Source organism: Paramisgurnus dabryanus, chromosome 6 (assembly GCF_030506205.2).
Source record: "Paramisgurnus dabryanus chromosome 6, PD_genome_1.1, whole genome shotgun sequence".
Lineage (NCBI taxonomy): Eukaryota > Metazoa > Chordata > Actinopteri > Cypriniformes > Cobitidae > Paramisgurnus > Paramisgurnus dabryanus.
In genome coordinates this window covers 3,354,228-3,379,403 of record NC_133342.1, presented here as the reverse complement: position 1 = coordinate 3,379,403, position 25,176 = coordinate 3,354,228, and the positions used below count along the sequence as shown (strand labels likewise).

At 38.3% G+C, this 25,176-nt stretch overlaps 1 protein-coding gene across 2 annotated transcripts; it reads left to right on the top strand.

Moving 5' to 3' along the window:
- The first annotated feature begins 1,694 nt into the window (after positions 1-1,694).
- On the top strand, positions 1,695-24,935 carry lig1 (ligase I, DNA, ATP-dependent). Of its 2 annotated transcripts, none has more exons than XM_065262179.2 (27): positions 1,695-1,866; positions 2,199-2,255; positions 2,399-2,570; positions 2,665-2,827; positions 3,064-3,195; positions 3,277-3,723; positions 4,432-4,537; positions 4,649-4,744; positions 5,346-5,402; positions 5,520-5,578; positions 6,958-7,071; positions 7,171-7,337; positions 7,487-7,563; positions 7,760-7,851; positions 8,071-8,170; positions 9,013-9,098; positions 10,893-11,008; positions 11,137-11,232; positions 12,557-12,667; positions 17,370-17,441; positions 17,527-17,671; positions 18,037-18,119; positions 21,033-21,185; positions 21,275-21,328; positions 21,416-21,559; positions 21,669-21,761; positions 24,672-24,935. In XM_065262179.2, exons 1-27 carry the CDS (start codon positions 1,850-1,852, stop codon positions 24,744-24,746), a joined length of 3,084 nt encoding a protein of 1,027 aa, XP_065118251.1. In that variant the 5' UTR covers positions 1,695-1,849; the 3' UTR covers positions 24,747-24,935. The 2 variants fall into 2 exon arrangements, with proteins under 2 accessions (XP_065118251.1, XP_065118250.1); XM_065262178.2 differs by having other exon boundaries at positions 2,199-2,261.
- Positions 24,936-25,176: the final 241 nt, after the last annotated feature.

The following is a 25,176-nucleotide window of genomic DNA, read 5'->3' as shown; positions in this document are numbered from 1 at the left end:
TGTCTACGTATATAATGTCTATGCGTAAAACTGTCATGGGCGTAGATCTACCGGCTCCAGGTCTGCTGCAGCCTCCCCCTACTCAAAAGCGTTACGCCTGTTTCACACATACTCCGTATGCAGTGCGTTTGCGGTGCGTGTTGCAGTACGTATGCGGTGCGATCCGTCAAGCATCCGTTGTGCTTTCACACATACTCCGTTTGCAGTGCGTTGCTAACCGCTGCTTCTGCGTATCAAATAATCAGGTAATTGACACTTTCTGTTGAAAAGCGCCTCATCAATAAACTATATAATAGCCTGCTGTGTTTTTTTTTCTTCACAAAACAATATACTTTAGATATTATTTGATAGACTAGGATGTTTAAAATCTCTAGTGTTATGGTCAGGAAACATGAAAGGATGATCAAAGGTCTATTTATCTCCACATATATCATAAATATAAATTAGCATTATAACTTTTGAAGAGAAAATATAGGTGACATGCATGGTTACATTATAGGCTACATTTCCTATACTATTTATATATTTGCATAGACGAGAGTATTTATATAACGGCAATGAAGCTCATATGGCAAGAAATATTCTCAAATAATTAAAATAACAGCATAATGACATGAATAAACAGACAAGGAAGCAATATTGACATGCAAATTGTATTATTATTACCGGAAAAACAGCAATATTACTGAAACAAACTCTGAGGTAAATATGCCAAACGCTGTTATAACTGCAACAAGTCAAAATAAGATCAATAACAATTGAAAAAAATCATTATTATCTCCCAAAATGTTGTATGAAAAACATTATATTTAAAGCAAATGTATTCTTACAATCATTCAAGATCAACACATTATTCCATATTACGGAGCACGTTCGTCTCTCGCCTCGCTCTGTTATAATAGCGCTGATTGACAGGTGGGCTTCCCCGTCTATCAAACAGATCATTTTATATAGTTCTCTTTAGAAAAATTCACCATAATTTTAACGGTTAACAAAGCGGTTTTTGTCAGATTGATTATGATTTGTTTTCCCTTAGTTTGACTAAAAATTCCATGGGTATGGATATTGTTATAAGACAATATAAATTTGGTTACTGTTGTTTTACAAATAAAAACTAAAAGGCTATGTTAGTATAATTAAACAATGGTAAAATTAATAGCATACTTTATGTATATGCAATGTATATAAACACGGTAGAATATTTAACAAGATGTTATACATATTATTTTTTAACTCGTGGTAAGTGCTTTGCCTTAATTGCTTCATACTGGGATTAAACAAATAAAATTACAGAAAAAACTACTGAAAAACTTTATTTACATCCATTTAGAGTGAAATTACTGCATTTTTTTGTAAATCAGTGTTCATTCTGACCACAAAACATGCGCTATCACTTTAAATCAGCTCGTGCAGCTTGCGTGCCGTACAGCAAAAATAGACTCGCTGCCGAAACGATCGCAGCACTGCTGCACCGCACCGCATCTGCAACGGACAGGACGGACCGCATACGTATGCTGTGTGAAAGCTCTAACCTGTTAACATGGCTACGTAAAAAATTACGCACCGCAAACGCACTGCATACGGAGTATGTGTGAAACAGGCGTTAGTTTGTGCCCTACTCCATCTGATCTATCTACTGCTAAAGTAATTACATTCCCGTCCAACAGGAGGCACTAACAGACCAGTTTACAAAACATACTTCCGGAATGACGTCACGTTGGCGCCGAATCATACAGAGTAAAGCGCGCGGAAGAAAACATTGAGCCTTCGGATATAATTTACAATAATAATACGTCAAAATTTGCGGGTATTTGCGGTTAACTAAGGAGCAACAGTGTAATAACCCAGCATGCAGCGAAGCATAGCGTAAGTGTTTTTCTTTTGATAATTTTTGATAAAAATGAAAAGAAATTGGATGCGTTTCTCGTCAGTTTAAGGCGTGTAATTTTACGCGCGTTTGTTTGTATCAGTGACTTTGCAGAACATCATAGCATATACGCGTGGTTTAGGTTTACTACAATTTATATCTTTTGTACTGGTAAAACATGCATGGACGTATTTAATACGTGTTTACACAGTAGTGTTTAACACTAGCAGTGACATGTAGACTCTTTCTTTCTTTTATTATGTATTTCATGAAACACCTTGCAGAATTTATTGCCACTGTGAGTAAATTTTTCTCTAACCTCCACGCGCAGGTCCTTCTTTCAGCCGAAGAAAGGCAATGAGAAGAATGATGGACAGCTCAAAGCAAAGTCTGAGTAAGTTACATTTGATTTAGTTGTGTACCTCATATTAAACACCCAAGTTTATTTTATCACTGTGTACTGTACATTTTGATGATTTTAGCACGTGTTTTGTGATTCTTTATGCCTTCTTATTCATTTTGATCCTTTAGACCTGTGAAAAGTCCTCTCAAAATTCAGAATGGCGTACAGGAAAGTGATTCACCAGTGAAGAAGGTTAACAAGCGTAGCAGACAAATCATAGACAGCGATGATGAAGATCAGCCAATGGTAAAAGAGCAGGTGACCAAGGACAATGAAGCCCCAGCAGTAAAGCCTGAGAAGGTAAGGATCCTGTTTTCACGAGTTAACATACCCATGAGAATGTTTCTTGATAAGTGTTAATGACTCAAATACAAACACATGCTTATTTTTTAAGGCTGTGTCCGCTCCTGTGTCTCCAAAACCCCCCATGACCCCATCAACTCCTGTCACTTCAAACAACTCTGTTGACATGGTAACCCCCGCTTCCTCAGGTACTCCAGGAACACCGGCGACTCCGACATCAACATCACCGTCAGGCATTCCCAAACGCAAGACAGGTCTGCATTATTCTGTTTTCACGATCCTCCTTGTTATTCGACCTTGCTTCACGCTTGATGTTGTTTAAGCTCAAAAAACCAACTAGTATAAGCTTCTAGCTTGTCAAGTGTATTCATTAGCTGGACCATGTTGGTTTAGGTGGTTGATCAGATAAGCAAGCTTTTTATTGAACTGGTAGACCGGCATCTTGAACCAGCATTTTAACCATCTTCATAAAGTCTCTTTTTTCTTTTAGCCCGCAAACAGTTCCCCAAGAGAAAGCTGGAATGCAGAAGCGATGGAGAAGGAACGAAAGAGGAGGAGAAGGGGGTAGAGGGAGGTCAGGAGAGTAAAAGAGCACGAGTAGAGGACTCACCCGGTCAGACAGGTGAGATAAACCTCTCATTTAGCAATCACCTCAATAATACCTGAACATTTCCTTATGTTATATTCTCTCTCTTCAATTTAGAGAATGAGAACGAGATGATGGAGGTGGAAGAGAAGAGTGGAGACGAAAAGCCTATGGTGGAGGAGCAGAAAGAGGAGGATGAACCAAAAAAAAGTGTAGACATAGATGTGCATGACAATGACAAGAGGAAAGCGAAGACTGGTGAAAACGATGATAAACCAGAGAAAAAGTTAAATGGAGCGAATAAGAAGAAAGAAAAGGAGGATGAGAAAGAGAAGGATGTAAGCAAAGTGGTGGAAAAAGAGAAAAAGACAGTAGAAAAGGTGGATGAGAAAAAGAAACACGCGAGCAGCCCTGCAAGAGTGGTGAAGAAAGAGAAAAAGACAGAAGAAAAGGTGGATGAGAAAAAGAAAGACGTAAGCAGCCCTGAAAGAGTGGAGAAGAAGGAGAAAAAGACAGAAGAAAAGGAGGGATCAGCCAAGAAGAAACCTATCAGCAGTTTTTTTGGTAAGTATTTTTTCGCTTGTCTTTAAAAAAAAAATCCTCACCCTCATGTTGTTTCAAACCTAAAGCCAAAGGCTGTGGCTTCAAATGCAGTGCATTGTGTATAAAAGCCTATAAGTAACAGGGTTCCTACGGGTCATGGCATTTCTGGAATATCATGGAATTTTAAGGTATTTTCCAGACATTATGGGGCGGTTTCCCGGACAGGGATTAGACTAATCCTAGACTAAAAAAATTTAAGAGCTGTCCAGACTGAAAACAACTTACACCGACATATCTTAGAATGCATCAGTAGTCTTTGTTTTGCCTCAAAATGCACACAAGTAACGTTTTTAGTAATGCATGTTTTTTAAAACTAGTTATATTTCCTAATTAAACTAAGGCCTAGTCCTGGTTTAAAATAATCCCTGTCTGGGAAACCGCCCCTAAAAGTCAGGGAATTTTAGTTTGTAGCTTTAAATTTTGGTTCCATTTATCAAAATGTATTCCGCTTGTTAACTCGTGACGTAAGGAATACAATTTCCAGGTCCAAGCCTCCGGTGACTACAATTTAAATAGCTGTTTAATTGGCACTGTTCATTTCACAAATTTAAGCTACATTTTTATAAAATGTATGTGTACGCTACATTATCCAGGCTCACAGCATGATTGTTATTAAACGATAAAAGTAAAATTGTAGTTTTAATAAACTATTTATGTAATCTCTTCTAGCCCCTAGAAAAGCAGCAGTGAAACTGGAAAAAGAGGAGCAGAAGGAGGGGGAGAAGAAAAAGGCTGGAGAGACCCCTGCTATCTTCGAACAGAAAGACAAGAAAAGGTTAAAAAAAATTATACTGCAAAGAAATGTTACTTGAAAATATACTTTTATTGTATAAATTGCTATGTTTTTGTGTGATGCATGTTTTCAATGATGTTTATCTTTGCGTAGTGAAAAGGGGGTGGAGTCTGCTGATCAGAGCCAATATGATCCTTCAAGAGCAAATTACCATCCCATTGACCATGCCTGCTGGATGAGGGGACAAAAGTAATGCTTACATTTTATTAGTATATTAATATCCCTCACTACATTTACATTAATACAAATAATGTGTTTATTTCTAATAATAAGAGTAAAGACTTAATCGCAGTAAGATGCTTACATGACTCCAGCAAACCTCTTTATTCCTTTTTACAGTTTTTTCTGATTATTCGCTAATTGTTGTGGTTATTATTCACAAAGCCCAATGCATAGCGCAAATATTGAACTCACATATAGGTGTGTTACTGTCCCCTGTTTTAGTTAATTAAAGTTAAATGACAAAAAAATTTGATTTGATGAAAGAGTTCAGGAAAACATTTTTATGTCAAGTGTAGTCCGAATTTGCACTTAAGGTGCACACTTGCACACATTGTTGCTGTATAGATGCAATTTATACACAACCATATTTTATTACAATTATACTTGCTAGGATTATGAACTTAATTGCATTTTATTGAAGTATTGTGTATACATGAGATGAAGTGTAAGTTCATCACAATATTTTCAAATCTTATTGTTAATTGCATTATGAGTGTGGAGTGTGCATGTAAAGGTAGTCGTTGAAAACTTTATTGTTTTATATTTGTTAACTTTTATTTTTTGTCAGGGTGCCATATTTGGCTGTCGCTCGCACCTTTGAGAAGATCGAAGAAGATTCAGGCAGGTACGAAGTCTGGTATTTTTCCACATTTGTGAGCGTTTACTCGCATTTGTGAGTTTGAAAATGTGTGTGTGTGTGTGTCTTGTGTTAAAATTCTCTATTTTCTTTGTTTTTTTATAGGCTGAGGAATATCGAAACACTTTCTAACCTTCTGCGCTCTGTAATTCTGCTCTCGCCAGGTGAGTGTGCATTCTTCTGTGCTTAAAGGCACAGTATTAATTTATTTTTAATAGAATTTTATCATAAATTAATTACCCCTTGTCATTCCAATCCTGTAAGTCCTTCGATTGTCTTTGCGCACAAAAGTGGTGTTGTCGCTTTATAAAATTCTTATTGAATCACTGATGGTACATGGACTTTTTTGCCGATGTCTTTCATTTATTTCTGGGCTTGAATCGTGTCGGTTGAATAGCAGTCTACGGGACAGTCACAAGCCTTACGGTTTTCATCAAAAATAAAAAAACTTGTATAATCAAAGGACACGGGGCTAAGTAATATATTATAACATTTTTATTCTGGGGTGAACTATCCCTTTTAAATCGCACTGATGATTAGGTGTAAATTTCTTTAGAAAAGTTTTTATTTCCATACTTAAGATTTTTGCGGTCTTTTGTACCAATCTGTATGATGCATGTAGACAAAGATCTGTCCCAGTTGTTTCCTTCTTTATGGGGCTGTTTATACCTGGTATTACGATGCGTTTTGGTCAATTGGATCATAAGTGGACAAAAGAGACACATTCATGTGTCCTGTTGGTTAAACACGAGCGGGAGAAATGATGGGTTTAAAATGACGCAAACTAATATAAGGTCAGAGTCTGCTGCTTGTGTTATTAGTAAACATGCCGCACAGAGTTTTGCACATGTATATGTAAAGCTTTCTCTGATATTTAGATCCTGTTTACACGAAGGAAAGACAGGAAGTTGTTCATGTTATTCATTGGTGATTTTGATTGCTTGCATGGCTTATTCCTCTTCCTGCACTGCCGCCCATAGGTTTGGCATAGTTATTATGACGCTCGACGGTGTATTTATGGGGGTTGATGTAAATGACAAGTTTTTTTAAACCGATGTTGTTAGCACGATGTTATTATTGAAAACGGAGGCGGGGAAATATTTGTGTAAATGTGGTCTCAAAAGCAATTGATGAAATAAGCTTGCACAACTTACAAACGCTTACAAAATGAAAGAGGCAGAGAGAAAACACTTTAGTTTTATCAATGAAAGCCCAAATATTGCGCTGAACACTGTGGGTTTGCGTTAGAAATCATGTGCGATGTAAAAACATTGGGCTCTGTACATCACATTGGATTAATAGGTGGAGATTAGGCTGTGTTTTGTGGCTGCTCGAACGCATTCGAACACACACCACAAAAGCAATCCGAATGTGCTTTCGACTACCGAATGTGATCGCAAGTGGATGAGCTCAAAACGTTTTACACCCTGTTTATACCTGTATTTAGCGTCGTCCACTTGCGTTTTGGTCGATCGGATCACATCTTCATATCAGGTGTAAACAGCGTCTATATTTACATTGTTGTCTGATGTCGTTTGTTTAGATGACCTGCTGTGTTGTGTATACCTGTGTCTGAACCAGCTTGGCCCAGCGTATCAGGGTCTGGAGCTGGGCATTGGTGAAACCATCTTGATGAAAGCTGTCGCTCAAGCAACAGGTGTGTGAAACATCAACACATTTGTAATATTAGTGTTTGTTAATGTTAAGAAATAAACCCTCTTTGCCTGACACCTGCACCATTGACTTTCATTGTCAGGGCGACAGCTGGACAAAATCAAAGCGGAAGCTCAGGAGAAAGGAGACCTGGGATTAGTCGCGGAGAGTTCACGCAGCAACCAAAGGATGATGTTTGCACCAGCCAGTCTGACGGCAAGTGGCGTATTTAACAAACTGAAGGAGATTGCCAACATGAGCGGGAACTCTGTGAGTATATACAATTATATTGCCATTATATGCCATAGCATTAGGATTTGTCTTTATTTGAAATAAGTGGTTTAGCAACATTTTGGACAAGTAGTGTGTATGTATAAAAGTTATTTGCTTGTTCTCGTTTAAAAAAAACTTTCTCTTAGGCAATGAATAAGAAGATCGACATTATTAAAGGCCTGTTTGTGGCATGTCGTTTTTCTGAGGCCCGCTACATTGTGAGGTGCGTAATTTCATTACTAAATCAAGCTGAATCAGTGTGTGAGGTCTTGATGAATAATATAATTTAAGTTTTTTATCACATTCACATCTCTGTGCTTGCCTTGCATGGCATACTGCTGGTTAATGACAGATTCATCTAAATATTTATGCTGAAATGAAATTCGCAGTTTTGATTGGCCGTTTTGTTTGACCGACAGGTCATTGGCGGGGAAGCTGAGAATCGGATTGGCTGAGCAGAGCGTTCTCGCAGCTCTCAGTCAGGCTGTGTGTCTGACGCCCCCAGGCCAAGGTTTGAAACATTTACATTTAATGATCATTAACACTAATGAATCAGCCATTAACACACATCATAATCAGAGCACTGAAAGAACCTCGAGGCATTAAGCAATTACTATTCGATTACTCTTCGCCGTAATGAATCAAAAATGAATAACATTTACAAATGTTAATATTAATCGATCCATTAGCAGAGTTGCATTTCTGTAATGTTAAAAATCTGTTTGTTCAGAGTTTCCACCCGCTGTGTTGGATGCTGGTAAAGGAATGAGTACAGACAGCAGGAGAGCTTGGCTGGAGGAGAAAGCACTGATCCTGAAACAGACATACTGGTAAAAATATGCATTTAACACATGCTTAATCTGACATGCAATAACCTTCTCGCTAGGTCTGGGAGAAAACGGGTATAAAATGAACAGCATGAATGAACAAAAATTAATTGCATTATCAGAGATACTTAAAGGGATAGTTCACCCAAAAAGTAAAAATTAAAAGCCCCATTGACTTCCATAGTATTCTTTTTTCCCCACTATGATGTCAATGGGGCTTCTGATTGGTTTGGTTACAAACATTTCTCAAAATATTTTCCTTTGTGTGTAACAACATGAGGGTGAGTAAATGATGACAGCATTTTTGGGTGAACTATCCCTTTTATAGATGTTTGAGGTCATTACTGAAAATCTGTGGCAATAAATGACCTCATTTTATTTAAAATATTAGATATAGATCAAATATACATCCAGATGTTTTTAAATATTGCTGCTGTATATTATAAATGTGGTTCATATAATCATGCACAAATAAAAAATAAATAATTGAAACCCCTCAGGGTAAAACATTGAGCGTACATACTAAATGTAGCCGAAGGCGGAAAATACTTTTTTGTCGAGCCTTATTAACTAGTGTAATGTCATTTGTAAACGCACACAAGCCCAACACAACCTGACAAACACCAACAGTAGCTGCAAGATATAATTATCTCTATTTCACAAACAATATTACAATTATAACTGCAGGTGTCCTCTGCATAACAAATGACTGTTTAATAAGAATTTGCATAATTTGCATCTTTCACCATCATTGTTTTTAACTAATTGAACGGGTGTTGTTACACATACCTCTACAGCACAGACAGTGATATTTTTGTTAATTTATCATTTATTTTTTCTTTCAGTGAGATGCCCAATTACGATGCTATCCTTCCGGTCTTGCTTAAAGAAGGCATAGATGAACTTCCCAATCATTGCAAGCTCACCCCAGGTACTGACTGATCGCAGTTCACTATTTTCCTCCGTCAGCCAATAGCAGAGGGTTTCCACGGGTCTACTTATGGTGCTTTTCAATTGCATAGTACCCCACGGTTTGGGTCAGGTCGGGTCAGCTCACCTGACTTGGCGTGGTTAGCTTTTCCATTGAGTTTAGTGACACTTCGGAGTGGGAGGGATTATAGGCGTGTCGTTATATTTGTGCTGCCCACTGCTGTGATATCATACAAGTGAGAGCGTGATTGTACATTCCAATACGTTCATTTATTTCTCAGTCCACCACAAAATTAAAATTGACCACCACAAATAAATGTTTGCTCATTGTGTTTATCACTATCTCTGTCTCACATGACAGTTTCTGTACAAACACCTGTGGCGTCAGTTGCACGCTCCGCTGAGCCTCATTTATGTTGCATTTAAGCATATATGCGGACGTGCGCATCGCAAATTATGGAAAAAACTGTTATCTGTTCCTGATTCTCAACCTGTGGATGTTTTTCATCACTAAAATGGAGTTTGGGAATTTACAGCAAAGCACAAATGACAACAGGTTTACTTGATACAGCGCAAGCTAGCATGAAGGTAAAGCTAATCTTATACATTATAGCGATGATGCTGGTAGTGACAATTCTTTCAGACCAATCAGTAATGTACAGTGTTTTCGCGTCACGTTTTGGTATCAGCTCGGGTCGCTTGGAGCCCCAATTGAGGTGGTACTAAAAAAAGTATTGGGTACTGCACCCAGTGGAAAAGCCCCCTAAAGTAAGCTGACCCAGACCAGACCATGGGGTACTATGCAATGATGGAAAAGCGACATTAGATCCGAAAACCGAAGTTTCCGATCTGAGCAGGTTCGGGTCTAAAAGTTTAACGTGTGCCTTAAACACGGGTCTGGTATATTTTGGCCTTGGGTAATTTTAAAATGACTTTTACAGGGCTCCAGACTGCCACCAAATGGTGGCATTTTGCCACCAAAAATGTGAGGGTGTGCCACTGAATTTTACATCCAGTCGTACATGTGCGACCAGTAAATTTGAATGTTTTTTTGTGATGTGACACTGAATTTGAAACAGCACATTGTACTTTCTGCATCTATCATCAAAGTATTTATTAGTAATACAGTGGAAATTTGTAGAAATGTCATTATTTGATTAGCATGTTGATTTACGGTGTGTGCCCCTACATTTTTTGGTTGCGCCCCTCAAATTTTCAGTTGGGGGCCACTGTGCTCCTAGTGAAAAAAGTTAGTCTGGAGCCCTGTTTTAATAATAAAATGTTTTGCTGAACGGACCTGAGAAGACCTGAACTATCTCATGTGTGGGCATCGATTCCTTTTCCCTTTGTTTGGCAAGAGCGCTTGCGACATTGTGTGGCTTGGCAGTAGGTAAATTTTTTATTGAGCAAGACTTGTCACTTAATTTTGAATGCACATTTTAGCGGTTACCTTGGTGTTAAGATAAGCAATGAAAATAAATGGAGCAGCGGGCCAAATTGGTTGCGAGGCCACCGGGGTTTCTTTCTATCAGGTAACCAGAGGGTGCGGGCTGCTGACTGCACACACGTCAGTGCTGCTTATATTTGGGTCCAGTAGATTAAAAAAAAATGCCACTGGGTCGGACTCAGTTATAATTTGGTCCGTTTTTTCTCTGGTCGGGTAAAAAAGATTTATGCACATTGGGGGCGGGTAAAAAGTGATTCGGGTCTTTCCAAAGAAATGTACCCGAGAAGATCTCTACCTGAAAGATTCTTATCTAAATTAAACTAAATTTTCATTTTTTTTATTTTCCAGGTGTGCCCTTGCGGCCCATGTTGGCCCACCCAACTAAAGGGGTCGGCGAGGTAATGAAACGATTTGATGAGGCTACATTCACCTGTGAATATAAATATGATGGAGAGCGTGCTCAGGTGCGTGTTATTTAGATTTTAGCCCACAAGGGGGCGCTTTAGTCATACAAGTGTGGGTTTCTGTTACCATAGCAATGTCATTGATCTCACTGTTGAATTGTTAATTGTTTTGGTTTTAAATCGAACAGATCCATATTCTTGAAAACGGGGAGGTGCACATTTTTAGCCGAAATCAAGAGAACAACACAAGCAAATACCCGGATATTATCTCTCGAATACCACAGGTAACACACATGCAAATTTTGACAGGGTTTTTGTGGACCGCAAAAGGTTTTCTGTCATCAGTCATTGCTAGGTTAGTGTGACATGACGGCTGGTTAATTGCTTTTGTGCTGAATATAAGCCTTTGAAGTTTGTACGGTGCCAGAAGTGGTGGTTAGCGCTCCTGCGGTGTGACTGCTCCTTCCTGTCAGGAGACAATAGGAGCGTAACAATTGATGACAGGTGTGTATGCACACGTGAAAGAATGACAGCAAGATGTTGGGTTAAAATGCTTATTTAAGCTGTTTTTATGATATGCAGCATAAATAGTTTAATAACACTTCCTTCACAGTGTGATGGGTCTGTCTAAATGAACTCAGGTTGGCTGTGAAGAAGAAGTCAAAGCCACAACTGACTTGATGTTTTAAAGAGGCCTTGGGTCAAAATTAGTAATCCTTAAAAAAGTGAAATCTCACAAAATTAGCATATGATTTCTTTGTGGGCGGAGCTACTCGGACTCTCATGCCCCTTGATAAAAGCTCAGACTAACATGGAAAAGAGAGAGGACATCTGTCTCTCTTCCTGTGTCTCTGTCTTTGTCTCGGTGTGTCTTTCTTTTCCTCTTCCCCCAAAAAGCAATAATGGATCCCAGCCCTAAAGCAATGAAAAATGTGATGAATGGTACAAGCTTACAGACAGATAAATCAATGCAAGCTCTCACACACATTTTTGTTGTTTTGCTTATCACTGTGTCCATATCCAATCTCGACACCTGAATATGTCTTTCTGCCTTCACTTACTCGTCTGATATACAAATCAAAATCAAGATGTATTGTAAATTGATCCAAGCACAACGGCTGTGCTACGAAGGTTGTGAGGACCGGTAAATTTAGTTGCGTTCACACACACGCTTGAGTTGCGAATGAGAGCGGCGGCCGCGTTCAGTATTGTCTGATGAATTTGCGCCATGATTGGCCGTTTATAAAATAATGTGTCAATCGTGGCAAAACTTTCTGCTGCTCTGTGACATTTACTTTTGTCACAGTCGCTATGGTTACAGGCATTATTCTCGTCTATCACAGCCGGTTCTTTCAAACATAATACGCACTTACTCGTAGCATCAATTGAAGTGTAAATGTCACACAGCCTGAGGGTCTGTTGTGACTGTTTATGGTTGCATGAAGTGGTAGTTTTTAAAGCTCAGGTGACCTTATAAATGAGATTTAAAAATGCAGTGGCTGGTATGGGCGTGTCTTGGGCGGGGCTTCAAGTTAGCATCAGTGATTTAGTTTGATTAAATTATTTTTTGTGTATTATTGTGTGTGTGTGTCTCTCTCTCTCTCTTAGGTGAAAAAAGAAAGTGTACGCTCCTGTGTTCTAGATTCAGAGGCGGTGGCCTGGGACAGAGAAAAGAAACAGATTCAGCCGTTTCAGGTTCTTACCACACGCAAGAGAAAGGTGAGGAGGAATGTTTTTCTCATTTACCCCTTTGTACCCCCTTTTTTACCTCAAGATATTAAAGACAAAATGTTTTCCTGTAGTTCACTTGGTAGGGCATTGTGTTAAAGGGGTCATAGCATGAAAATCTGACTTTTTCCATGTTTAAGTGCTATGATTGGGTCCCCAGTGCTTCTATCAACCTAGAAAACGTGAAAAAGAACAACCCAGTAACTTTGTATTGGTAAATTATTCTGTGCTATCTTGTAAAATATGAGATCATTCAGATTTCGTCTCTTTTGTGACGTAAGGAGTCTTATTACAAAAACACTGACGCGTAACCTGTGCCATCCATCCATGGCACTGCCGTGTAGGGCAGAGAGAAAGAGAAAAAAAATTGACCGCACAATTGAGTTTTAATTCTGACAAACCTCCATTATGGTGATCAGTGTTTGCATTTTATCAGCTCTTTTGCATTTTAAAGGACACACCCAAAAACTGAAAAATTTTGCTCACACCTACAAAGTGTCAATTTTAGCATACTATAATAAATTATTTGTAGACGGTTTCAGCAGTAACAACATAAGCAAACGGCTTTTGTGGAACAAACTTAACTTCTGGTAAACTCCGCAAATAATCAATAACAAAAGTCCTTTTAGAGTAGTTTATTTCTGATAACAAGCAAAATTAACAAGAAGTAGATTACCTTAGTTCAAAGTGTATCAAAAACTACACTGACCTAACGTTACTGTGTTAAAAAGTGTACTTAACTATAGATCGACTGCCACACCTTTCTCCCGTCTCCCCTCATCTTTAGGAAACCAAAACATTTATTATTTTTAATGAGGTATATGTTCCAAAGTTCAGTTTAGCCACTTGTCAGGCCATTAAAAAACAGAGACCAGAAGTTAAGTTCTGCCCAAACCTGTAACCACAAAAATGCACGTGCATCTGATAAAACGTCTATAGATGGATTTCAGTCATGTGACCTTTTACGTCATGCTGCCATCTTGAGGACCTACAGAGTAGGCTATTGACAAGCATTCGCTACCTTGCTACAATTTGAGGATTTCATATCTTTTTACTATCTATGACTCTTACGGATACAGTAAATGGCTACGAAAGACAACATGTCGCACCTCGACTTCTCATGAAAAGAAACGCTACTTTAAAAAAAATATATATCTTGGTTAGGCTGTGATGCCTACTCGATCCCTGGTGCGTTCTTCCAGCCGCTGTCCGCTGCTACCGAATTACCACTATTTTTATAACACTAAGAAGGTTCGACACAACATGAAACTTTGCTCGAAGTATCACCTGTGTCTCTACACGTGAACTCGAGCATTGAGAACATTGTTTGTGTACACAGAGTTTACTAAAAAGAGATGTTTTGTACAACTGACTTTGGCTGTTATTGGGTCCGCTCGTCATCTCTGCCAGACGTAAATAATCAATTTCCGAATGCGAATGAATGAATCTCATGAGGCTCATTTTTCAACTAGAAGGTCAATATTGTTTTTTTTTACTTGCGACAAAACAACGAATTATCCGTGCATTTATATGGAACTATGCTTTAGGAGCTATCCATCTTTACTTTCCTCCCTCCTTATGTCGCATTCGGAGATCGCTACATCTTGACTGGGAAGATGGGGGCGAGCGGAAGCCAAATCAACCAAAGTCAGTTGTTCAAAACCTTATTTTTAGTAAACTCTGTGTTCTCAAACAATGTTCTCAATGCTCGAGTTCATGTGTAGAGACACAGATGATCCTTCGAGCAAAATATCATGTTGTGTCGAGCCGCCTTAGTTTTTGTTAAAATAGCGATTTTGATGCTCACAACATATTGAAGGCATAGCTTCTAGTTTTTTTGCGACTACTTCAGGTACTCAAAATGGCGGGAGACAAGTGAGTGACATCAGCTGATATTCATGTATAGGGTATTTTGAGCTAAAACTTCACATACGCACTGGGGACACCAAAGATTTATTTTACATCTTAAAAAAAATCTCATAATATGACCCCTTTAAAGGGACACTTCACTTTTTTTGAAAATATGCTCATTTTCCTGCTACCCTAGAGTTAAACATTACATTTTTGCCAAAGAGTAACCAAAAAGTATTTATATTCTTCCTATTTAAAACAGACAGAAAATTAAAAGTTGTGATTTTCTAGGCAGATATGGCTAGGAACTATAATCTCATTCTGGCGTAACAATCAAGGACTTTGCTGCTGTAACATGGCTTCAGCAGGCGTAGTAATATTACGCAGTGCCCGAAAATAGTCCCCTTGGTTACCTTCAATAGCAGGGGACTTTTTTTGGGCATTGCGTAACATCTTTGCGTCTGCTGCAGCCATGTTACGGCAGCAAAGTCCTTGATTAGAAAATTAGATTATAGTTCCTAGCCATAGCTGCCTAGAAAATCACAACTTTTAATTTTCCGTCGGTCTTAGTACACAATGTAACTAAAGAAGAGTCACGTTTTAAAGCAACACTAAAGAGTTATTGCTCTTTGCTCCCCCTACAGGTTAGAAGCGTAATTGTTCATTAGCACTGTCGTAAATACTGCAGCATATCTGGCTCTGATTGGATTGTAGGTCTGCCGTAAAGCAAGTTTTTGTAGTTTTCACTCGAACTACAGGACCACTACCCGACGGTTGGAAACTTCTTTAGTGAGGTTTTGGCCGATAGAGGGCAGCAAAGAGAATGTGAAAGTGCCATTCACCCTGTTTTGAGTGGATGAACCACTGAAACTTTTTTGGAAACGTTATTTTAAGGTAAAAAAAACTCTTTGGTGTTGCTTTAAATAGTAAAAATATCCAAACTCTTTAGTTATTTTTTAGCGCAATGCTTTTGGCCTAATCAGATTCAATGAATTATGCTAAGCTATGCTAAAAATGGTACCGCCAGACCCGGAGATCAGCTGAATAGATTCCAAAACTGTAAAAATTAAATGTTTAACTATAGAGGAGCTGGAAAATGAGCATTTTTTTTTTTAAGTGTAGTGTCTCTTTAACAACTATGACTGGGACAATTAATCCCAATTAAAACTAATAATGTCTGTCTGATATGGCTTATAAATCGCAAAGGCAATATTATCCACAGCTATTTCATGCATTATGGCTCTTTGAGTAGTAGGAAGGCCTTATCAATCTAAAATCACTGTTAGTTTGAGTCATTTATAACATGCATTTAAAGTCCAACATTCGTCAAACAAAATCATTACATATTCTTTATTATCATGAAAATAAATTAAAAAGTTTGATAAACAACAATATAAATATGGCATTTCATGGAGCTGTGTAGGGCTGGGCGGTATGACGGTATATTCCGTTACCGCGGAATAAAATGTCAGACGTAACAGATTTTTCTATTCCGTCTATTCCGCGGAATGCAAATAAGTGGGCGTAGCTAACTCTGCTCTCCAGCATGTTAGACTGAGTATGACAGAGAAACATGTAAAATAGTTCACTTATAAAAAATGAACGAGTTATTTGAGTAATTTTTATAATAAGTGCCAGTGAATCCACCGGGGGTCACGCAGCGAGACTCTTGTCTTGCTCGCTCTCGCGCTCTCTCTCTCTCGCGCTCTCTCTCTCCTCATGCAGCAGCCGGCAGGTCTCTCGCTTGCAGAGGTCTCTCTAGGCAAACGCAAGGAGCTGCGATGCCAAATAAAGAGTTCTTCTCGCACATAATGCTAATAGTTGTAACGTTTTCTGAACTTTAAGCAAGCTAAGACAAAACTCGCGTTTATATCAGTGACACGTGCGCTGCTGGATCGATGTAGTTTGACGCGCCATTTGCTTATACAAACATATTTGATCGGAAAGACGAGAAAGAGATGGAAATGTAATAGAGAGTAAAGGGCGTCAAGACCTTAAAACAAACTTTATGATCATCACATCATAGCACCTGTCACATTTATAATTTCTAGAGCTTCTTCTCTAATATACAGGTATTTATCCTGTCTGTAGGTTTTTGCATATATTTATACCTGTTCATTTTACATATTGCATATGTTTAATGTAATGTATGCATAAATACAAAATGCAATGAAGCCATACTATAGCTTCAATAGTCTTTAAAATTAATTACTCAATTAAAAACAAGATTCTGTCTAATCAAGACTTATCTGTTGTTATCTTCTGGGCATTTTCACTGTAACATTACTAACTTTAAATTGCTCATATTTTAAAACTTTGGTGAGCATTTAGTTAAAAGCTATAGTGAGCGGTGTATTTCTGTAGATTTTTATCATCAAAAACAATATAAACTGAAAAACATGTATACCGTGAAATATTCCGTTCCGTGAAATAAAATGACTCATTCCGTGAAATAGATTTTTGGTCATTCCGCCCACCCCTAGAGCTGTGTGTAAATGGTACTTTTTTCTGTGGCGCATATTGAGTTTCTGCACGAGAGCGCCCTCTGGCTTTTGGATGTAGTGGCATTTCACTGTATTTCATAAAGGAGCATCGCAAGCAGAACCGCACGATTTATCATCCCAGCATGTAATGCAATGTAAGGCGCTTTGATAACAGCGACTGCCAAATGTGTTAATGTAAATGCAGAAGGGGGCATAAGGACAGATGGAGATGCAGGGTAACAGAAGAGGTGACTGGGGAAGAGAGAATTTTAAAACGCAGGGTGTTGGGTAATGGACAGATGGTTGAGACTGTAGGAATATGCATGAACTAAACAGAAGTGTGTGTGTGTGTGTTTCAGGATGTGGACGCATCTGAGATCAAGGTTCAGGTGTGTGTCTACGCCTTTGACCTGCTCTACCTGAATGGAGAGGTAAGACTGTAATGTTTATACAATAAAATATTTTGCAAGCTGTACATTATTTTAGTTTTAATGATCTCCGGTTTTTCTTTTTCAGTCTCTGGTACGAGAGCCTCTGAGCAAACGCCGGGCTCTGTTACGAGAGAGTTTTGAGGAGAGAGAGGGCGAGTTTGTCTTCGCAAAATCCCTCGACTCTGACAATACAGAATGTATCGCTGAATTCCTGGAGCAGTCTGTACGAGGTGAATGTGAAACGTGAACTGACAAATTATTTAGAGAGCTGAATTTTCGCAGGCATCTCATTACTGATTTATTATTAGTTTAGTCGGTAACACTTCACAATAAGGATGCATTTCGTAATGTTAGCTAATGCATTAGCTATCAATGTGCAATATAGTTTTTCAGCATTTGTTAATCTTATTAATGTTAGTAAATGACAATACAAATGTTTATTTTAGTTAATTGTGCTTTGTGCATTCACTAATGTTAGTATTAAGTGATGAAATTAACATGAATTAATTTTTTGAAATGCTGTAGAAGTGTCTTTTAATGTTAGGTCATATTAATGGTGTTATTTTTTTGTCTATTTTTTATAATTTACGGTCAGATTCCTGCGAGGGTTTAATGGTGAAAACGTTGGATAAACACGCGACATATGAGATTGCCAAACGCTCTCACAACTGGCTCAAGGTATTACATACACACCTTGTTTTTTTCCTGGATGGTGTAAAGGGATCGTTCATCCAAAAATTAAAATTCTGTCATCGTTTACTCACCTTCATGTTGGTGCAAATTTTTATAAATTTCTTTACCGATCAGAAGCACCGTTGACACCCATAGTAGGGTAAATGAGTCAATGGGTCTTCTAATCAGATTGGTTACACATAGGGATTTGCATTTATGTCATATTTTCATTTCGATTAATCCATAGGTTTGAAAAACGAGTACTCGATTAAATGGGGGTGGGGCAATCAAAGGGGCGGGGCGTGCACATCATGATGAAATTGAAAATATTTTAATAAATAAAACTTAATTTTGAAGAAACTATGACAGAAAAATGAACACATACTAGATTATTAATGAATTTAACGTTTTTAACAGAAACCTCTTACAGGAATATCTGTGATGAAGTAAAACCAAAGGGTTAATAAACACAAACCGAAGCGCTTTCTATGTGACGCACTCAACATAATATTAAGCCTTAATACAATATAATTGTTTTATACAACGTGCATATATGCAAAAATTTAATTAAATTATGTACTTGACAGAAAGTTTAACTCCCGTTGTGGATGTGCACCGTAACAGTGCGCTTTAAACCACGTCCAGTCAAAGCAAGAGCTTCATGACATTAAGCAGCTTTAAGTCTGTTGCTATCATTTTAGCGTTTAGTTGTGTCATGCTATCCTCTCACTTGTTCTCAGTCAAGATGTATTGTTCTTCTGGCTCTTTGGTATCCCTTGACATTTGATGTTTAAATATGAAATGATAACCCATTGAACTTGTGACTGTGCTGTACATTTTGCACCTGACTGACTGTATGTTCGTCTTACCAAAAGCGAATCTGAAATCTGCTTTTTTTTATAACATAGTGGATGTGAGGTGTTTTTGGCTTCACAGCGTTGCACGGATCGGGGGGTTGCCGTGGCTCGGGTTCTTATCTGTTTGTTTTTGAATCATGTTTGGTACTGATGTCATACGCCGGTCTGCGCAGCTCAACACAATGTCAAACACAGACTCAGTCTTTACTAGAGCCCGACCGATATGCATTTTTTTTGGGCCAATGCCGATACAGATATTAGGGAGTAAAAAAACACCGATAACGATATATCGGCCGATATTCTTTGTGTATATTATAGTACAGTACACATATACTACAGTATATATACTACAGCAGGCTACTGTACATATAATACACTATATAAATTAACAGAATATACTATATATAAATACTTTTTTGCAATGATCACTCACAAATGTGGTGATCAAACACTTAAAATGACATGACAAAGATATGTAATATAGGCCGGTGTGTTTTACAAGTTAACAATAAACTTTATCATCCAAAATGATTCTGATATAAGTGCCCAAAACAGTAAACTTGACTAATTATAAATAACTTTAAAACACAAACAAAACAAAATACATATAACTTAAATGATTGTCAGTTTTGACGAGAATAATGTTATATTCGGCTTATTTTGAAAATGGAAACTTATAAAGTCATTGTTTATTTGCTGTACAGTAAGTTATGTACTTCACAAATTATATAGAAACTTACCGTTAAGACGACAATGCTTTACTGACAACATAATGATGTAGGCTTATGTTTAATGTACTGCACAACGTTTTTATGACGCGAACCCACAGTGTTCTGCCGGGACTTTAAACTTTTATAAAACTAAAGCGTCTTCTCTCCGCCTCTTTAATTTAACGAGGGTGTAAAGTTGCGCGAGCTTATTTAATCAATTGCTTTGAAATGAGCATGTTCAGTAACAGCACAAGCAGCTGTACTCCCACAGACTGCGCGGCAGTTAAAGCGCGTCCTTTCTCCGCCTCGCGTCATTTCTTCCGCTTGCGTTTTAAACAACTCGCAAGTGGACAAAAGAGAACACCAAATGTAAACCGGAATGTGTCTTTCTCGCCCACTTATAATCCAATCGACCAAAGCGCGTCTTAATACCAGGTGTAAAATGTTGTGAAGAAACCGCGCGACCACCTGAACTGAGGGACTGACTGAAGTGAAGGGGGGTTGGCTGGTGTCACTACAGTGAGTGACCTGGGTCGCCATTAGCAACCAGTAGGGCGCACTCTGCTGGACAAACAAGTACTTGCATCTTTCAAAAGCATTTAATGTCTTCTGTAAGGAACGTTCATATCGGCTTCATATCTGCGGCTTATACGCCGATACAGATATATCTGCGACAGGCTCATATCGGCCGATAAAATCGGCAAAACGATAAATCGGTCGGGCTCTAGTCTTTACTACCACAGGTGTTGTAATGCTAACCAGACATCCAAAAAAAAAAAAAACATGCGATCATCATATTCATGATTGATCATGGATGCCACGTTTGCTCGAGTACTTGTGCCCATCCCTATTAAAAAATGTTTCATTTGTGTTCATCAAAACAGAAATGTATACAGGTTTGTAACAACATGAGAGTAAGTAAATGATCTTACTGAAAGATCATGAGGTCTGTTATTTAATAATGTTTATTAGTACTTCATTAAAGTGCTTTTCAATGTGATTTGTGTGCACAATTCTGAATAAATCCTGCTGTGCAATATTAACAAAACACTGCAAAAATACGAAATAAAACGGTAAGTGTTGTGAGGTTTATGGATGACACAATTGCACAATTCTGTCAATGGAACAAGAAAAAATCTGTTTATATTTTACATTCATATGAGATAAGCTCATATGGGGTTTTAAATGGATGTGTAGATATTTTTACCCAAAAGCAGGTCAGAGTTACGGCGATGGATGCAAGAAAATCTAATTCTTTGGCTGTGCGGATATGCAGTTTATACGACTGTCAGAACGATCATTTCCAGTGATACGGTCTGTTGTATTGTTTGTAATGGCCTGTTTCTGTTCAGCTAAAGAAGGATTATCTGGAGGGTGTCGGGGACACTGTAGATCTATGTGTGATTGGAGCTTATCTGGGAAAGGGAAAGAGAGCAGGCAGCTATGGAGGATTTTTACTGGCCTGTTACGATGAGGAAAACGAGGAGTTCCAGTCTGTCTGCAAGGTGTGTATGTGTGAGAAAAAACAGAGAAGTGTTCAAATTCAAAGCAATTGTGTGCTTTTTAAAATTACATTCGCTTTTTGTTTTCCCAGATTGGAACTGGCTTTAAAGATGAAGATCTGGAGCAACATTACAATTTCTTGAAGGTACAGCAGTTTTTTGTTTTGTTTGTGGGTGTTTTCTTGGATATGTGTGGTGTATGTTAATGTCTTTCCATGCACAATGTTTCTCAGGAGCACATTTTACCTAAACCACGGCCTTATTACCGCGTGGACCAATCGGCAGAACCGGACGTTTGGCTGGAGGCGGTGCAAGTGTGGGAGGTGAAATGTGCTGACCTTTCACTATCGCCGGTCTACAAAGCAGCCATGGGATTGGTCAGTGCACCACGCACATTTTTTGTGTTTTTGTTGACTGATTTGTTCATTAGATCGAGTCATATTTCGGTTTGGGTGATTATGGTGTCATTCTCTCCTTCACCATCAGGTGGACCCAGAGAAAGGGATTTCACTTCGTTTTCCACGATTCCTCAGGATCAGAGATGACAAAAAGCCAGAAGATGCCACCGCAGGTTCACAGGTAAGACGAGCAACAGTTGACACAAATAGAGAAACCACCGACCCTCCAAATCCTCCCAGTGGAAATGACTTCAAACAGCTCTGACATGCTATCCACCAGTCGATAGCAATTACCCGACATGGGGCAGAAATTGTTTTGAAGGCAAATGTCATATGCATAATGTATAGCACGGGAAATGACGTTGTTTGTGCCTTCATGCACGCGTGTGCTGTAGTTGCACCGGAAGAGTGACATTTTAATGTAGTATTCCTTTTGAAAGTCAAGCGTAATGACATTGGTGTAGTTCACAGCGTCATGACACTGTGATTTAGTGGAGCAAGTGGAGTGGATCCGTTAAAGGAAATCCATCTCTTTATGTGCCACGTTGTCTCAACTCACTCCTTCCCCCCTTATTTTCACACTTCATTTATTTTGCTTTTCTTTTATTCCTGTCACCCGATGGTTGGAGGCCACACTCTCACAGAGATGATATGAGGCACCGCTGGTACAAAAAACTTTGGTACCTTGTTTCTTTTTCGAAATTATTAAAGGCACAAATCCAATGTCATTTGTTTTACGAACATTTAGAGATGTATTTGATAATCTGTTACGCTACATTCACACAGGACGTCAGCGTTAACACTAGACAGAGGGCGTGCCTATGATGCAATTGTCATAGTGACACCAGCCATTCACAGTGCAGCACAAAACAAAAAAAACAGCTTTTGTTTTGATAACTAATGGATGCCGGTTTGGTTGCAGTAGTGTATCTGTAGTTTTACTCATCGCAATGATTAATCTTTCCTCCATTTTTATGTTACTCTGTGCTCCAGTCTTAAACGTAATTGGCTTACATCTTCACCTGGTTATTAACATAAGGTGATCTGATTGGCTGATGCCCGCGTTGCCGCCCGCAATTAAGTTCGGCAATGCATGACATTACCCATTCAAAATAAATCAGAAGCGTCAATGCTGACGCCCAGTGCGAATGGAGCTTTATCAAACAAAAACGATGTCATGCAATCACGCACAACTTTCAGTGCATTAAAAAGTATACGTATTTATAATTGGTCTGTTCCATGGGTTGAACCCACAACCTTTTGCGCTGCTAACGCAATGCACTTTTAAAGTACAAGTTCCTCATTTACCCCGTTTCAAAAGTTTCATATTATGACCTTCTCTGTTAAATCCAACAATTAAAATCATACAGCCATACAATCCTTTTCGGATAATCGGTTAATTTTGTATTTAATTTTTAAAAGGTATTTCTAATTAACTCTTTCCACGCCATTGAGTTATCTTGTCAATTAAAAAAAAAAAACGCTTCCCTGCCAATGACGAGTTTTTACGGCAATCCGCGTCTGCGTCCGAAAACTCTAAATTACTGCCTTCTGCGGCAGCTTTCCAAAGCAGGAAGTCATCAAGGCATGTCCGAATCCAATGTTAGGTTTTCTTCCTGACTCCTAAGATCTTGTCCCACAATTTTATGTGTGCACGCATGGAGAATGTGATTGGTCGAGCCTAGAATGCGGCTGGAGCACAAATTTATTGTAAATAATTTTTTTTACCTTTATTTTTTTACCTTTTTAATTGCATTTCTAGCGAGAAATTAGTATTGTAGTTTTTAAATATATGATTAGTTATCACAAAGGCGCGCACTGTTCATATTTCAAACACACGCTGCCTTTGAAGTGTGTCCGAAAGCGTTTCTCTAAGCTGCCTCCATGCCTCCGAAGTCATGGCAGCGAGGCAACAAGTCAGCTGCCTAAGTTTTCGGACGCAGACCGTATTTCTGCTATTATCCACTAGGTGGTGCTCCTACCCAATTTATAAAACACTAAAGCATCCATTTATTCAAAAACAGTAAAAACTCTGTGTATATTTTAATCATCGCTCTGGATCTGATCTCTATGAAAAGTCCTTTACAAAAATGCAATTATCTCAGCATTTTGCTTAAACTTTGGTATTTTTGAAGAAACCTACCCATGTTTGAGAGATAATAAAAAGAGAACAAATGAAGATAGGATGAAATGTTTATTTTTGAAAGCAGAGGGTCTGTTCATTCATTTGATATATTGTATGTTTATATATTTAAAGAAAATTTTCTGGAAGTCATTCCAGAACTGAAAAAACTGAAAAAAGTTTTAGGCATTTTAGAAAAAATGCTGGCGAAGAAAGCGTTAATAACCAATTCAAATCACTAAAACATGGTTATCTGTTGTCTGTATCGATACAATTTACAAATACCCACTTCCAGATGTGAACCTTTATTTAGATTAAACCGATCTTGTATGTTTATGACAATGACCAAATTTAGTTTAGTAAGTTTAAGGTTTTAGTCGAGTTTTCCAGTATTGTTGGATCAGGTCTTTAACACTCTGTCATAGATTTGCTCTTTGTAAGCATCTCTGCTTTATGAGGCTCAGTTGCCCAGCAGCTGGTGTCCGTAGATTTGCATTTTACTAAGGCATCATTGAACCTCAAAAATCGCTGATTTAAAGTAAGTTCAGTGACAGATAAAAGGCCAAATACAAGACCGCTAATCTAACACAAGCCAGTCTCACCAGCTCCATGATGCTTACTGGCTCTATGCATTCATTTTGAATGTAGGATTTTGTAAAGTGAAAGCCAGTTGTCTCCTCAAAATGGCAATGTCAAATAGTGCTACTTGGTGAAATGTGTATTTGTGCAGTAGAGATCCATATTGCATTTATGCCTGCATGGTATTGTAACGTTTTTATCATTAAGAAAAAGTTTTACATTCATTTGACAGATCATTGTCTATGGCTTGTGTGATGTCACGATAATTGCATCTATTTGTCCGGCTTTACTTTAATCTGAATTTAAAGCATCAAAGCCTCTCTCTCTTCTCTCCCCCCTCTCTCTTTCTTTTTCTCTCTCTCTCTCTCTCTCTCTCTGTCTTTCTCTCAGATTGCTGATCTCTACAAGAAACAGCAACAGATTCAAAATCAGGGTGACAAACCTGATTTGGAGGACTACTATTGAATCCTCTCTGATTGGCTCCTGTTGTCCTTATTCCAAATGGCCCGTGGATCGTTTCAATACTTTGTTGCCTATTAAAATGTGCCCATTAAATTTTTTTTAATGCTGTGATATTGTAAAATTTGATGAAAATTGAACTAATAATGTAAATATTCTTTCAAATAATTGATAGAGCTGAAATAAACACTTGCTTTTCACAAAATCAGTCTTTTGATATTTGTTCCCGAAGTCCTCGTATATGTCTTTGTTTTATGTTTCTGATTGTGTTTCATATAAAATATACTATGGTACTGAAATGTATCTACTGTGGTATTTGCATGCCCACCAAACGCGGGCCATTGCGTTACTCGCTCTAGATTACTCGCGGGATTTAACTTTGTGTCATGTGAATTTTTCGCTCTAGTTGAATTTTTTATTGTGGGCGAAGATGCGT